Source organism: Apteryx mantelli, chromosome 1 (assembly GCF_036417845.1).
Source record: "Apteryx mantelli isolate bAptMan1 chromosome 1, bAptMan1.hap1, whole genome shotgun sequence".
NCBI lineage: Eukaryota > Metazoa > Chordata > Aves > Apterygiformes > Apterygidae > Apteryx > Apteryx mantelli.
Genome location: NC_089978.1, coordinates 59,005,723 through 59,022,759, shown reverse-complemented (window position 1 = coordinate 59,022,759; position 17,037 = coordinate 59,005,723). Strand labels below are relative to the sequence as shown.

General features: G+C 40.1%; 1 protein-coding gene across 3 annotated transcripts in view; it reads left to right on the top strand.

Annotated features, from left to right (window-relative positions):
• The first annotated feature begins 1,430 nt into the window (after positions 1-1,430).
• UGGT2 (UDP-glucose glycoprotein glucosyltransferase 2) overlaps positions 1,431-17,037 on the top strand; it is a 105,557-nt gene continuing 89,950 nt past the window's right edge. For all 3 annotated transcript variants that reach the window (XM_067293441.1, XM_067293435.1, XM_067293448.1), the window contains exons 1-4: positions 1,431-1,610; positions 3,243-3,325; positions 12,094-12,224; positions 13,404-13,516. In XM_067293441.1, coding sequence (XP_067149542.1) covers positions 1,465-1,610; positions 3,243-3,325; positions 12,094-12,224; positions 13,404-13,516 — 473 coding nt within the window. In that variant the 5' untranslated portion in view covers positions 1,431-1,464. The remainder of the gene's footprint in view (positions 1,611-3,242; positions 3,326-12,093; positions 12,225-13,403; positions 13,517-17,037) is intronic.

Below are 17,037 nucleotides of genomic sequence, written 5' to 3'. Positions count from 1 at the left end.
ATCAGCATGTATATACAAGGTTTTTGCTTGGCCAGGGTTTTTGCACCACAGTTTCAGAACACCTGGCAAATGGATTCCTTCCATTTGTATGTATGATGCTACATTATTTTGACTGCTTTGGAGCACGAACAAAACAAACTATACAATCCACAGAAGCTTTGAACAGTTGAGAGGTGATTGTTCAGAAGATAAATCAGGGTGCATGCAGCAGTAAGATTTTCTAGATTTCAGCCTCAAGGCCCATGTTTCACGGGTCAAGTTTTGAAAAAGGCAATACCCCATATATTTAATATAGGTGAATTCTTCCTCCAACAATTAGTCAGAACTGCTCCCTATTCACATCGTAATCCTGCTCCAGAAGCACCTGCACCAGCTGTCTTAGCTTTGCTATACAGGTAAAGAAAAAATGAGGAAGAGAGCAGAGCAATTGTGTTGAGGAAATAATGAGATTTCAAAATTATATTAAAAAAACAGGAGATCATGAGTCTGAAAATCACAAAATAAGTTTAAAGATGGAGATGTGGCTCAAACTATTGTATCTTAGTTTTTTTCCAGAGAGGCTGATATTTATTGAAAGTAAAATTATGTTGGTAAGAAACAGAACATATCTTGAAACAGAAATTGTTTTGGAAAACTTTGCTTTGAGGGAAAAAAATTTAAGTGCTTCCTCCTACCTCTACCCATTTCTATGCAAAGTTACACATCCTTAGTCAGTTCATAGCTATTGTTTTTAATCTGCAGAAGGATGAGAGGGACCAAGGCACATTTAGGGCGAAGCATGGGCAAAGCCATTTGGAGGCTTGGGGAGCATCATGGAAATCATCACATTTGTTCAGGTTCCAGAATAATTTCACAGGGCCCCTGGGCCCCATGCAGTATAAACACTAAAAACACGCTCCGTGACAGCTAGAGACAGCAGGAGAAATTCGCCCCCCTCCAGCTTCAAGTAGTACTAGCACCGTCAATAAAAATACTCCTCGAACAGACCACCCATCCCTAAAGGAACAGCAGGGCCCCAAAAGGGAAAATATAGAGGTGCCTCTCGCAGCACCCACGCTTATAAAGCGATCTGTGAATAAAAGCACAGCAAGAACAGCCGCCCACTAAAGGTGCCGCAACCCGCCGGCAGCGCTGCCCGACAACGGCTCGCCGCGAGCGAGCAGCCGTTAGCCCCGTCTCCGCGCTTGCGCAGGAACGCCGCGCGCGCACGCGCGCCTCTCCCCGCGCGCCGCGTGTCACCCCACGCGAGCCCTGGCTGGGCCCGCTATTTATTTGGCGTCAGCCGCCGGTTGGTCTCTGGGGCGGCCAATAGCCCGCGAGAGAGGGCACGGTCAAGCCAATGGGAGCAAGGCACGGGCTCGGGGGCGGGGCTGGCGCGCGCACGCCGAGGCGGAGGGGCCCAGCCAGCGTCGCGCGGGGCGGCCGTTGTTTTTGCTGCGCGCCCCTCGCTGCCCGCTCCTTCTCATGGCGGCGCCGCTGCTGCTTGCCCTCCTCCTCGCCCTCCTGTGCGCGCGGCCGTGCCCGGGCGGCAGGGCTCCAGCCTCCTCCCCGGCCGTGACGGCCCGGCTGGCGGCGAAGTGGCCGACGACCCCGCTGCTGCTGGAGGCGAGGTGCGTGCGTGCAGCCTCCTCCTCCGCTGCCTCCCTCAACTGCCGCGCGGGGGCCGTTAGGCCGGGGAAGGGGAGCGGCGGCGGCACCACCCCCTGCTGGCAGGGGGGACGGCCCGCTCCGCTGAGGGGCAGGAGGAGGGGGTGGCTCCTTTCTACCCCTCGCCGCGCGTGTTGAGGGGGAGAGTGGGCCGAAGTGCATCAAGAGGTGTCGAAATCTGTGTGGGCGGGCTGCCCAGCGGGTCTTTTCTGCTCCCCAGCCCTGTGCCAGGGTTTTGGCCCTGCTGCCCCCTCCCGGGGTGCTGCCCTGTGCCCCCTGCTCGCCCCTTTCTGCCTCTCAGGGCGCCTTCGGGGCGAGCCGGTTCGGGCTGGAGGAGGGCTGGCGAGCAAGAAGGGGCGGAGGAAGGTGAGCTGTGAGAGGGGGGTGGCTGCATTTCCCTCCTGCCCCCCCTTCTTCTAAATGTGTGTCTGTCTAAGTACTCCTTAGGTAGGAGGCTTGTTTTTTCCCTTTGTTCATAAAATGGCTATAGTATGGACTGGCTGTCCCATATCTGAAGTGTACCGCTTAAATTATTTTGTATTTATGTATCCTACTCAGACGTTTTGCAGGTTAGGTTGAGGAGGCACAATGAGCCAACCTACACGAACCCTATCCAGTACTGATTAACAGTGTCTTTCTCTCACCCCAGTTAATATACTCTCACTCATGAATGAAATAATAATGTATAAAGGAGTTAGTAAAGGTGTGTAGCTGTAGTAGTGAAACCTGTCTTTAAAAGGGTGCTGTTAACTTGTAATCATAATCAAAATATATAGTGAAAGTGGTTTCCAGTATTATGCATGTTCTTGGCTCCTCTGTCAGTTTGGTTAAATTTTTTTTTTAATTTAACAATATTTGCTGCTGTATGAAGAACTGCAATGAATGGGAGAACTGAAAGCTTCTGTAATCAAAGGGCTGGAAAACTTTAAAAGTAAAGATTAGAGAACAATACAGGCATGCTAGCAAGTAGATCTTTTTGGCAGATGGGGAGTATCACAAGTGATACTCCATTAATAACAACAAAGTTGAAAAGTGCTACCACTAAACTGAAAAATAGTATTTGAAATAAAGCAAAACCTCCATAATCTTTTAATGTTGGTAATGATTAACCCATCTTTGAAAGTGTTCCAGAGATTGGGGACCTCCACTGCATATCTAAGCCATCATTGTCATTCATAGAATTCTGTAATTTAATTAAAAATTATAACCTGACAAAGTTTGTGTTCTTATTTGTGTATTTAGTTGCTAATTAAAGAAAGTTTGTATGCTTAATTTGTTTTATACATAACTATATATTGGTATACATGTGGAGAAATAAAGTGAAAAATTTATGTGTTTATTTGAGTATCAGAGAGTAGTCTACTTGCTTTACAACTCTGATTACTGAATTCAGACTGGTAATATCTTGTTCTAAATTTCTTTTTATTTAACCAAATTATATTTATACCAGTATTTAGTGTATTATACTGCAGAGATGTTAGAAGACAATTGAATATTTGGTTATTGCTGTTTCTTTTAAAAAATTGAAAATTTTACTGTGGCCCATGTTTGGACTAAGTCAATCTATGGACAATTCATTTTTATTTCTTAAACAGTGAATTTATTGCAGAAGATGGTAATGAGAAGTTTTGGCAGTTCTTGGAAACTGTACGCGAATTAACAATTTATAAGCAAGGAGGTAAGTTAATAAAAAGCATGCTAGTTTTAATCTATTATCTTGTATTGTATGTGACTTTTTTAAAGTCAAGCTAATGCATTAGTTAGTTGCAGTCAGGTAAAGCCTAACTGTCCCACTACTGCTTGCTACATATTTTTGTTTCACAAAGTTTCATCATACTTCCTGTGGTGTTTCTTTCTGGAGAGGGTTTTAAAAGCAAGGAAGTCAAGATGGGCTGAACTGCTATTACAGGATGGAACAGGAATGTGAAGGTTAAAGCTACCTGCCTTCTTTTGTGATTCAGCAGCAGTTTATGCAATATTCAGACTTGATGTTTTCTGCAAGAAGAATGTTTGTAGATGAGAGAATCCAAGAAAATTACCACAAATACCTAAAAGGAGTGGTATAAAAATGAGAATGCTAGCTAAAGAAAATCGGGATCAAAAAAAGGTTTCATATCACAGAATCGCAGAATGGTTGAGGTTGGAAGGGACCTCTGGAGATCATCTAGTCCAACCCCCCTGCTCAAGCAGGGTCACCTAGAGCACGTTGCACAGGATCGCGTCCAGGCAGCTTTTGAATATCTCCAGAGAAGGAGACTCCACAAACTCTTTGGGCAGCCTGTTCCAGTGCTCTGTCATCCTCACTGTGAAAAAGTTCTTCCTCATGTTCAGATGGAACTGCCTGTGCTTCAGTTTGTGCCTGTTGCCTCTTATCCTGTCGCTGGACACCACTGAAAACAGTCTGGCCCCATCCTCTTGACACCCTCCCTTCAGATACTTGTATACATTAATAAGATGCCCTCTCAGTCTTCTCTTCTCCAGGCTAACCAGGCCCAGCTCTCTCGGCCTTTCCTCATAGGAGAGATGCTCCAGTCCCCTAATCATCTTCATAGCCCTCCGCTGGACTCTCTCCAGTAGCCTCATGTCTCTCTTGTACTGGGGAGCCCGGAACTGGACACAGGACTCCAGATGCGGCCTCACCAGGGCTGAGGAGAGGGGGAGAATCACCTCCCTCGACCTGCTGGCAACACTCTTCCTGATGCACCCCAGCATACCATTGGCCTTCTTGGCCACAAGGGCACATTGCTGGCTCATGCTTAACTTGTTGTCCACCAGCACTCCCAGGTCCTTCTCCGCAGAGCTGCTTTGCAGCAGGTCAGCCCCCAGCCTGTCCTGGTGCCTGGGGTTATTCCTCCCTAGGTGCAGGACCCTGCACTTGCCTTTGTTGAACTTCATGAGGTTCCTCTCTGCCCACCTCTCCAGCTTGTCCAGGTCTCTCTGAATGGCAGCACAGCCCTCTGGTGTATCGGCCACTCCTCCCAGTTTTGTATCGTCAGCAAACTTGCTGAGGGTGCACTCTGTCCCTTCATCCAGGTCACTGATGAAGAAGTTGAACAAGACTGGACCCAGGACTGACCCCCAGGGAGCACCACTAGCTACAGGCCTCTAACTAGACTCTGCACTGCTGATCACAACCCTCTGAGCTCTGCCATTCAGCCAGTTTTCAGTCCACCTCACTGTCTGCTCATCTAACCCACACTTCCTGAGCTTGCCTGTGAGGATGTTATGGGAGGCAGTGTCGAAAGCCTTGCTGAAGTCAAGGTAGACAACATGCACTGCTCTCCCCTCATCTACCCAGGCAGTCATTCCATCATGGAGGGCTATCAGATTGGTTAAGCATGATTTCCCCTTGGTGAATCCATGCTGACTACTCCTCATCATCTTCTTATCCTTCACATGCTTGGAAATGGTATCCAGGATGAGCTGTTCCATCATTTTTCCAGGGATGGAGGTGAGGCTGACTGGTCTGTAGTTGCCTGGGTCCTCCTTCTTGCCCTTTTTGAAGACTGGGGTGACATTTGCTTTCTTCCAGTCTTCAGGCACCTGAGAAGGTTTCATATGTCTAGATGGCATAAAGGCTGTTTTTAGCAGCCATGCTAGTGTCTTAGAGTAAATGTTTATCAGCATCAAAACAGGATATAACTTTGCATGATTAGACAGCAGAATATTAAAACTTGGTAGAAGTTTGAAAAGAAAGTTTGGAAAGAAGAACAAAGCATAAAATCTAGCAAACTAAACATGAAATTACAGTGGGTCACCCCAGAAAATATTTTGGCAATTAACTTACTGAAGTTGTTATAATAATGAAAAATTTGCAAGCCTGCTAGGCTCTCCAACAGGTTGATCGATATTTGTCCATCTGTTGACCTACCAAATAGGTCCAGGTGAAAGACAGAGCTGCAAAACAAGGTAAGGCTGTTTCATTTGCTCTTCACTTCAAAATAGCACAGTTCCTTAGGAATGAGTGTGAGTAATGTTTTCAAACTGACTTACCACTAGAAGAGGTTTTAAACAAATTGAATGTTAACACTGTCAGGGTCCTATTATGTTTGTCCTAAAGTTTTAAAGGAATTTAGCTGTGAACATGTTCAGCTACTAACATGCATGCAGCATGTATGTACAAATCAGCTTTGGAACCAGAGGAAGGGGCTGTCAAAGATGTGATTCCAGTCATTAAAAGCACTTGAGGGATGGTTCTGGGAACAACAAACCAGTAAATCTTAAGTGAGATTAATTACGTAAGATTATGTAAATCAATAGGGATATGCATACATGTAATGCAGTTGATGATAATATACTTCAAAGTATCCTTTCCTGGGTTAATAACTTAATATAAAATACAGGAAACAATATACAAATATGTAGAATTAGTGCAAAAGTCCCCCAAAGGTGATTGCTGAGCTGTTTCAGCTGCTCATAAGAGGTGATGAATAGTGTTGGGGTTGGGGGGAAAGCTAGCTGTTGATAGAAAGTTATATTAATAGTCAAACAAAAATTGACAAGTTGTAGGAAGATCATGCAGGAAATGGCAGGAGTGAATCCGTTATGCACAGAATATTGTGAATGGGATGGAGAGAGACCTTATGAAAAAGCCCATTTCTACAAACACAGTTGTGACTTTGACTAAATATGAGTCAAGAAAGAGATTGTGGTGTCCATGTGGATAGTTTAGTGAAACCATTATTCTGTTGCTCGTCAGTGGCCAAAAATAAAAAAGGCAAATAGACTTAAGGAATTATTGGGAGATGAACAAGGGAACAGTGTGATAAACAGTACCCTTTTGCAGCTTATAATTCTGTGATGTGCTTTTGAGCTGTGTAAAGCATGGCGTTCTAGTTCTGTCTCCCTGCCCTTTTCACCTTTCCCTGTATTTTTCAGAAAGGATATCATAGAAGAAGATGTACAAAGAACTGTATGATTATAGTTACGGGGTAGTAATTAGAGAGGTAAAAACACTTCTGTGAGCTAGTGAAGGCTGGGGATGGTCTGAGATCATAAGTATAAACAAAAGAAAGCAGAGACAATTGCTGAGAATAGTAGGCCCAGCTGGTGAATGCTGTTCAGAGCCATTCCATGTATGGGTATGAGAACGTGTAAAGCAGAAACAGGCCCCAGAGCCTTACTAGTAATTGGCTACTGGCAGCATTTGTCAGGGATCAGTACTGTGGCCAGTGCTATTTGATGTTTTCTCAATGCCCTGGATGGTGGCAGGCTTGCACCTTTCACAAGGTCCTGAAAGACTGGGGGGAGAAGTTGAGATGCTGGAAGGTGGGGCTGCCATTAGAGGGACCTTGACAAACTGGAGAGATGGGCTGACAAACATGAGGAAGTTCAAAAAGTGTACCTGCAGACTCCTGCATGTGGACTGGAATAACCTCAGCAAGAGTGTGTGCTGTATACTGACCTGCTAGAAAGCGGTTTTGGCGAAACAGCTTTGGGCATTCTGATCAGCAATGAGTTGTAGTGCACTCTTGTGCCTGTGAAGGTCAACCACATACTGGGCTGCATTGGCAAGAGTGTAGCCAGCAAGTCAAGAGAAGTGGTTAATCCCCTGTGGCTGGCGCTTGAGACTGCATCTGGAGTACAAAATCCAGTTTGGGGCTCCCTATTACAAGAAAGACACTGACATACTGGGGATCACCACAGTAGCTGGGGGCCTGGAGCACATGACTTAGGAAAGACTGAGAAAATTAGTTTTTTTCAACCTGGAGAAGGATAAGGGGAGATCTTTTGTCTTCAACTGCCTAATAAAGAAGGTGGAGCCAGGCTTTTCTTGAATGTACACAGCAATAGGACAAAAGGCAATGTGCACGAGTTGCAACAGGAAATTTTTATTAGCTAATAGGAATAATGTTTTTGCCATGGAAGAAGTAAACGCTGGAGCAGGTTCCCCAGGGAGGCTGTGGGATCTCCATCCTTGGAGGTACCCAAAACTCTGCTGTGCGAGGCCTGGAACAGCCTAATCTAGCATTGAAATTAAAACCACTCTGAGTGAAAGGTTAAACCAGATGACCTCCAGAAGTCCCTTTCAATTTAAATTACTCTTTTATTCTATGAATGGTTTAGACATACATAGCTGATCTTGCCCTGAGACAAGACTGGTGAATTAGATGATCTGCCAGGACTTTTTAATCAGCACTATCTTCTCAGCTTGCTTGGACCAACTTTCCAAGGAATTTGAAACTTCAGTAACAGTTACTCTTAGTGACACAGATATCTGTTAAAATTTGCTGTTAGTTACATACTCTACTTAATTTACCTAGATAAAATCAATGTGAGGATTTATATATTACCAGCAGGGTAATGTGCATGGTCTATCTTGCCAGTAAAGAATTAGAAAGATGCTGGTAGCAGAGATGTTTGTGAATGTGATAAAATATTAGTTTAACCATATTAAACATTTGGTATATATATTTATTTACCATTAAGGTCAACAAACTCCTGTATTTATAATGCAGGAGAACTTCAAGTTCTGACACAAAGTGTGGCTCTCCTAGAATTCAGTTCATAGTTGAGGTAGTATTACACAAACAAGCCAATGCTCTTTATGAATGAGATGGGAAGGAAAGATTCAATTTTAGAGAAAAAGTAGGTGGTTATTTAATAACAAAATCACATCAGTGTTGACTATTTGAACTTAAGGAAGTTGACTTCATATTGAAGTCAACATGTTAAGTGTGAAATGGAAATATTACAGGTGTCAAATGTATCTAGCAGTAGTTAAGTTGCTTTAGTGCAGAAGTCTGCATTAGGCATCTAAAATGAAATGGTCAGCTAGAGTAAAGAGTATTAGTACTGAGATACTGGAGTGGAACTGTTACTGAGGGGTGTGTAGTAACATACACCTGAGGAGAAACTGGTTCTTTGCATGTCATATAGCAGTCTCTGCTTTAGCCTGTTACACATTAAGAGACATTGACATAGAAGAATGTACATGACTTACTAAGGCTGAACAACAGTCTAACTGCTTAAGCAGATTAAAGCAGCTGGCTTAAAAAAGGGTTAGTTGGTGGTTAGTTAGTTGGAGGGTTCGACTTCAGTTGTGCACTGGGCGATGTGAAGAGTAGATAGGATGAATAACGAGGAAATAAAAATACTCTTGTTTTTAAGTATAAAAAATTTCCTAGCAGATAAAGAAATACTTGATTTGGAGCTCAGTTTATAGAAGATAGACGGTAGATTTTTACCCCAGCCTACTGTTGATTATTTCAGAAGCATCATAAAATATTAAGAGAAGCTAAGAGGCAACTGAAGAATCAAACATAGTGGTTTGTTTCTTTAAATCATCCCCTAGGTGATTTCAGATCTGTTAATTGTAAGTTCTTAAAATGTGTTGTTTTAAAATCAGAATAATCAAATCAACGCCAGTTGTTAATGTGCTCATTTCAAATAGTCAGCTGTAGCAAATTTGGTCTATTAATGGTCTGTTTATGATACAGATTTTACAGGGTTTTGATAGGAGCAATGTATGTGGAATTTGGTGAAGTATTTAGTAGGCTGAAATATTTGATTGCTTGTCATAAAATTTTATTTGATACAAACTCAAATCAACTTGGGAATGATTGAGATCATGTGCTATGAAAGAGATCAAAAAGGATAATAATGGGATACACTATATTAAATTAGAGTGAGGTCTTCAAATAGTGTGGACAACATTGTGCATTTCTAATTAATATACAGCATATTGCTCCCGGGCTTCCTGCAGATATGGTGGTGTAGGTGATCTTATTTTGGCCTGCTTGTATGTTATAAGGAAACCAAGGCCGTAAAAATTTAATATAAAAAACCAGCACAATTACAAGACCCTAAGGATTGCAGTTTAAACTCACTGCTGTTTTTACATCTCTAAAGGTTAATTTAGGAATACAGAGTGAAGGTAAGTAGCCAGTTTCCTGCTGATAACTAATAACTGAGCATTTACTGTCTTCCTAAGTGGTTCAGTTTACATTTGCCTCTTAAAATAAAATAAATAAAAAAAGCCACAGGCATATTAGTAGGGAAGCTATTTTCTCTGAAAAAATTATAACAGTATATAACATATAAACAACAATCATGCAAATTATTTACTGTAGTTTTAAAGACTACTCAGCACATACTGTGTTAGATGAGAATTATTCACAACTAAATTAGATAGATATTTATTATGCAAATATCAACCTTACAGATTCAAGAGGAAATAGTACAGTTTCACAAGCATTACATTTTTCTATAATAAGCATGTAATAAAATAAAGCATTTCATCTATACTGGTGTCTTGCTTGGATGTCTTGGGGATTTGACTGTTTGGCCAGTGGTTGATTGAACTGCGGTTTCCTGATTTGTTTATTATAGTGCAGTGGAGTCTTAGGCTGCAAAATGTAGTCTTTAAGATTTTTATATTTGTATCTTAGACCATTGAGCAGATTATTTTTTGGCAGAAGAGCTAATAAAGCCTGATTTTTTTTTTTTTTTTCTATGTCCTGTGGCTAAAGCAGAGGCCTATTGCACCCATAAAAGTAGAAGCATTGGCCTAATCTGTCAGTCTTTGAAATGATCTCATCACACAGATCTCTAATTCCCTGACAGATCTATAGATGTAGATATACACATACGTTCAGTTTGAACGATCCCCATGCTCTCCTTTCCTCAAAACAATAACCATATCGCCCCATGCTCTTCCCACTTAATCACATCCCTTATGTTTACTCTCTCTGCCTCCTGTGCATCAGTATTCCAGTTTTTCTACAGGGCACCTGCATATATTCAGATTAATTTTGTACTGCATGTGCTCACTGGAATGGACTCTGAGAAGCTGTGATAAATACCTTTCCTTTCGTGTCCATCCTGGTCATCTCATCTTATTTAAACATTTTTAATAAACCTGTGGTATGAGCTACAGCTCTAGATTGTGAACACTAAATTTAGATGCTTAAATATGGGTCTACTTCTTAGCTAGCTATTTCAGGTATTGTAGTCAATGGAAGTCTAGTCAATTCAGCCACAGGAGTTTAGACAGCTATTCGTTTGACAAATTTAGGCATCTTCTTTAGCATGACCTAAATAATAGCTTCACAGGTTCTGTTGGCTGTTAGACTATAATCTCTATTGGCTAGAATGGAAGTTTACAGATACGTGGCTCATGTACACGTGTTTAGATGTCTGAAATCTGGAGCTAAATGGTGTCATTTATTTATTTCTTAATCAACTTTATTAATGAGTTTAGTGATAATATGCTATCATGCAGCGTTTTATGATCAGAAACAGCTGTTTGTCTTTAGTTCCATGCAACATCCCAAAAAAATGTTACTGCTTCTACTCTTTGGCATTGAGTGCATTGTTCAAATGTGCCTGGAGGGTAAGCAGTTATCAAGTTTCAAGGAACAAATACTACATTAAAATAATTTTCAAGACTGAAACTGTAGTTCTGTACGTAGCAAACTTAAAAAGTGTTCTTGGGTGAGATGGATCATTTGGCATTTGATGTGGATCAATTCATCTCACTGAAGTTTGAAGAAGTACAGTGAGTCTGAATGAAGCTAGCAGTGTTAGTATAAGTTGTAGTAGTAGAAATGGATGCATGATTTGATAAATGTATCCTTGTCAATATACTATGCAATTATTTTTGAAGCCACATTAAAAATACTCTTTTTTTTTTACTTTACCTATTAAAATCATCATTGCCTTAATCATCCTCCAGACAAAAAGAAATCTACCTCTTTTATATGCAGCAGTGAAAGCACAGTTGGAATATGTAACCCAAAAAATGTAGAAACCTGTGAAAATATTTTATTAAAGTAGTATCTTCAGAATTGTATATTTAGCAACTCTTCATTGTGTCCAGGAGAATGTAATTTGGAGCTGAGTTGAGAGAGATAAAATTTCAGATGCAATTTTTATTTTTGTGGAGATAATTGGAAGAAAATAGGAAAATAAAGTTACTGGAAAGACATTTCAGTCTGGAAGTATTTGCTACTTCCAGAATTTTTGACATTCACTTCCTGAAACCTGTGAAGTCAAATCTATTTAATTTCAATTCTGCCAGGGTTATGGGTAGCTGTAGAAAGCAAAGAAGAAATGTTTTTTGTCCTGGGAATTTAACGTTAGACAGTAATGAATGTATACAATTTATGGGAAGGCAGCTTTCTGGAAATGTGGATTGTGCCCTTTTGTATCCTAGTTTTTTTCTGGTGAATTACAGCAAACTCAGCTTTTATAAATAATGCATTTTAAGAAGGAGGAAAAGGCAGAAAGGAGACCCTAGCAATTTTAAGAACAAGAGAAGGTAAGAGGTTGTAGAGGAAAGTGAGAGGATAAGAGGTTCTTAATTATGTAAATTCTTTGTCAAAGGACTTGCCAGTGGTAGGGCAAACAGAAGGAGAAAAGGTACTTCAGTAAACCAGTTTGGATACTGTGCTACTAGAAAGATACTTTAAAAGAAGTTTGTCTTTTTTTTTTTTTTTTTAACAGATTCAGAGCATTCTTACTACAATTTAATCTTGAAGAAAGCAGGACAATTTGTATCCAATTTGCAGATCAACCTATTGAAGTTTGCACTTTCTGTAAGGGCATACTCTCCAACTGTTCAGATGTTTCAACAGGTATGTATGTTATCTGATATATTTGGTATGTGATTTTATGTTGAATTTTGGTTTCAGAGTAAATAATTTTCATTATTACAGTTCAGTAAAATATCTGCAGGCATTACTTGAATCAAACCTGATCAATATTACAAAAGGTATAACATGATGTTTTATTAGCTGTGTTTAAGTGTGAAGAACAAATATTCGTATTTAATTGTATAGATAGCTTTACTTTCAGAGTAGGTTTTTTTCAATCCTTCTTTCTTAAAGCTCAGGTTTATTTTTTTGCATTGCTTTAAATATCCTTATGGGAATTCAGACATTCCCAAAGTTGGAAATTTCCTGTAGCTTCAAAACAGTTAATTTGTTACTTAGTGGAGTTCTCATCGTTCACATTATTCTAATATTTCAGAAGCTGGAAGATAGAATAGTCAAATATTTGCTTTGCTACTGATGAAAAAGTGGGAGGATATAAATGCACTGTGCTTCTAGCCTAAAGCCGCACTTCCTGTCAGCAATGCATCCTTCAAGATGAAGAGAGAAATCTGTTTTTGAATGAGGTCCTAAGCTTTGAGAGAGTTAGGTTTTTTGCGGGTGTTCTCTGGTGGAATATGGTCATCTCAGAATCAAGTCTTTTCATTATTATCCTTCCTCTGCTTGTGAGCAAAGAGTCATTGCTATGCTTAAGAAAAAGAGATGAAGCATCATAGTCAAAACTTTACCTGGGAATGGCTGAAAAGGGTTCTAAAAAAAAAAAAAAAAAAAACCAACAAAAACAATGGGGAGGGAGACAGAGAGAGAGAATCAAAAAACAATGTGAATTATTTAGGATTTATTGGTTAGTCATGTCTTTGTCCTTTAACGTTATTGCTGATAGCAACTAAAATAAAAAATCTCTTGGAGTGCATTCTGTGATTTCAGCTTTTGGACAAGATTTCTCAGCCTTGTCTGCAAAATGTTAATGGACTTGCATTTTCTGGAATATGACTGCATTTGATAGGCTACAGCTCACTAAAGCTTGTAAGGTCACAATCTTAATATTTTCCATTACTTTTTTCACATATACCCAATTTTGAATGGACTTAATTAGAAACACAACTCAGTGGCAGCTGTTGAGTTATTTTAATCAAAGGAATGTGTGTTTAAGTTGAACTGCAATCAGAGCAGTCTGGTTGAGTGTAATTGTTGAAATACTAGATTGCAGCTGATGAACCTCCACCAGAAGGCTGCAGTGCATTTGTGGTTATCCATGAGAAGCACACCTGTAAGACTAATGAAATAAAAAAGCTTCTGAAGAAGGCTACTAAGCGGTAAGTGTAATGAACTATTTTAAGAGGAAAAAATAGATAGTATTTTGAATTTGTACTTTCTACATACTTGATCTTACCAAGCCCTTTTCATTTCATATTTAAGGTTCTCCACTTTTAAGATATATTTTATTTCAAAAGAGTTACTTTTGGTTTTGATATAGTTTAAATGCTGCTACGAGAATTCATCAATTATGAATCAAAATAGCATTTTAAAATAAAATCATACTGCTTTTCTCCCCTAACCACATGCATAATTTTGCATTTTAGTCCCCTTTTTTTTTTTTTGTATGGGACAGTGCACTTTCTGTGCAAGCTTACTACCACATGCGTCTGAGACAGTACTTCTTATGACAGTACTTTCTACATAGTCAATGCCACTGTATTTGAGCCTTTCTGGATTGTAAGGGCTTGACACAGGAGTGGAAGAGGAGTCTACCTCAGCTGGCATAACCTTTCCTCAGCCTGTGCTAGACTCTGCATCTGTCAAGACTGCAAGTTTTGTCCTGTGGAAACTAGCATCAGTCCAGAATGAATTTGGGCCATAAAACAGAATATGTAAAATCTAGCAAAATAGAGAGTGCTTATCTAAAAATGATGAAAGGAAAATATTTAACCTGTATAAAAAGAGAGTTCATATAAATTTTTTAAAGACCTATATGTAGCATTATTTTGTTCTTTTTCCTGCAATGGTTGATGTCATCATAATATACACTAGTGTATATACCCTCAACTACTTCATGGAGGTGTTTAGAGCAGAAAGATGCTTGAAGAGGACATATTTCCTGGATTCTGCTTTCTATAAAATATAAACCGGGAAAAAAAAAGAATTATACATTTGTCTCTTTGGTGACTTGGTTGCTTCCAGAAAAAATTTTATGTCCTACATGTGTTCTTTATATTTTCTAAACCTACTGACAAAATTAAAACCTACTAAGTCATTGTCTTATTCAGTATCCAAGGTTTTGCAAAAACACTTCAATGTCTGGTCTACAATATCCCATTTTTAACTATTATGTCCAGCCTATCAAGTGTCTCTTACTTTCTTAGGATTTATACCTTGTTTTGGCTTTTAGAGCAATGTTGAATTCTTCTGGCCATATATTAAGGCATCTTGAGACCTTAGCATTTTACCATAACCTCTGAATATACTGCTCTTCTGAAGCGGTTAACAGCCCCTTTAAAGTGAATTCAGCACATTCTCATTTCTGGAGATATTATCTGCAAATTTACATGGTTCTAGAAAGTCAGGATAGTAAACAATAGTATTCTGAAATGTTCACAAATGAGAATGTTAGACTACTAGGAATCATTAGATTAACTTTAAAAACCCACACTGAAAGCAAAGCTTTTTTTATTAAATTGGCTTTGTGCTTTGAATGGTTTTGTGTTCCAGTCTCATTACAACCCTGAGAGCTGCAGGGACAAAATCTTGCTAACTTTCCTTTCCTTCTCCCTAGCCTGTATAGTTGAAACACTCAAATATTTACAACTCTTGAAGCTAGATGTGAGGAAAAAAAAATGCCTTCCAGTAATTATTCTTATTTACGTTTATACTCTGGGTAGCATATGCTCAATCATTTGTACTGGAGACTTTCAGCCTAAGTGATACAGGTAGGGCTGTTCTCCTGCTCTACCTTGGTGAACATGTTGTATATGGGACAGAGGGTGCCATCTTGCTGTTGATTTCTCTCAACCGGTCGTATGCATTAGAATGTTCTTTTTCTCTGTAGCTTTTATGAAAGGTGATCCTACTGTTTTTTGGGGTTTCTTTTGATGTGTCCTGCTTCCTTTTTATTTCAAACTATTTTCCTTTTTGTTTCATTTTCTTTTTTTTTTTGCCTTTTGTCTGTCATGATTCCTCCAGCCATACCAATAGGCTTTGAGTCCTTAAGTTCTGCTTATTGGATGGGGACACTAAGAAATGTTCTGTTTTTAGGGATCTTGGTTTCAAATCTGACTGGAAGACAGAGAAGAAGCTCAGCCTCAGATCTAGGAGATCTTGGGCACTTGAGTTCTTCATTAACGCCCAGGCATGATTGTTCCATCCAATTAAAGGGAAAAAGTCTTCTCAAAGCTTGACTCTGCTCTGAAGCCTAGGGATCAGTTCTTTGTGAGGCACTCACAAACAGTGCTACTTCGACTCTGTGTTTCTCTTAAGAGAAATACGTAGAGCCCAAATGGATAAGGTCTACGTGTCTCAAGGTTTTGCTTCATCCAGTCCTTTATGCAGCAGTTACCATGATTTGGTCTGTTACGCTTTCGGTCATGTTGCAATGGATTTCATGGCTCTAATTGTAAGTACCTTGTATGGAGATGCAATGGGCTGCTAAAGTGCTCTGGACATTTCAAAGGAAGAGCTTGAGTGGTAAAATGGTTGAGATTGCATACTTTGAAAACGACACTAAGATTTGTGGGGCTTTTACTGCCCAGAGCAGGCAGCATCTGATATGATGGAGGTCAAATTTTGTGCAAAACAATTAGTGCCTTTAAAGGTTTGTCAATAGACATGATATCTGCTCGCTTCTGTCCCTAACTTTCCTTCCTCATCCCCTTTTGGCAATTATCTAGCCAAGCGTATATTTGCCTGTACTGATTAATGGGTGCTGGACTACACATCCATGTATTATTGTTTTATCTTTTTTTGCCTGCCCAACTGCTGTTCCTTCCCTTTCAGGCAGCCTGAAGACAAGAAATTAATTGTTTTTTAGCTCTAAGGGCAAGAGAACCAGTTCCTCCTCACTACTATTTGGTGTCAAAGAGAAACAGAAAAGGGAGGCTCATCTTGGATTTATAAGGGCTGACACTAATTCTCAAATTCAAGGTTGTTATGGTAGCCTAATGCACTGTTATTTCACTGCAGCACAGAGGAGATTGAAATGCATCTCTTAGCTTTCAGGATGTGTACTTTCACATTGCAGTCTGCCCTTATCACTGAAACCATCTTAAGTTTTTAGTGACGTTTGGTCATTATTGGTATGAAATACTTTCTTTGAGACTGTCAGTATTCAAGAAGGTCGTAACAGCAATCGATTCGACCGTTTGAGAACAGAAGTCATTCTTCTCCTATGGCTAGATGACTATCTAGGAAAAAGGAAGATCCTTTGATTTAGGTTTTTAGCTCTGTGGATGACTGAGGGAGTTTTTGTCTCTCTGGATATGAGAATGAAGTTGCAGAAGTCACATTCCAGATGTATGCTTTTATCAGGGCAAATCTGTATCTGGTCTTGCCCAGAGCTACTCATTCAAGAATTTTTTCAGCCTCCTTGATGACACCTACTTTGTCTGCCCTGTCCTGTGATGACAGTGAGAAAGCTTGCCTGGTATTTCTACGGCACATGGCTGCGTGCACCAAAGATAATTTTCAAACCAGGCCCCTCCTCATGTCCTGTCTGTCTTACAGATATGGTCTCTGCATACCTATCAAGCTTATATAGGATGTTGATGTTAAGGCCCTGAGCAACCTGATCTAAATTGGCCCTGCTTTGAGTGAGGGATTGGAGCGGATGACCTCCAAAGTTCTC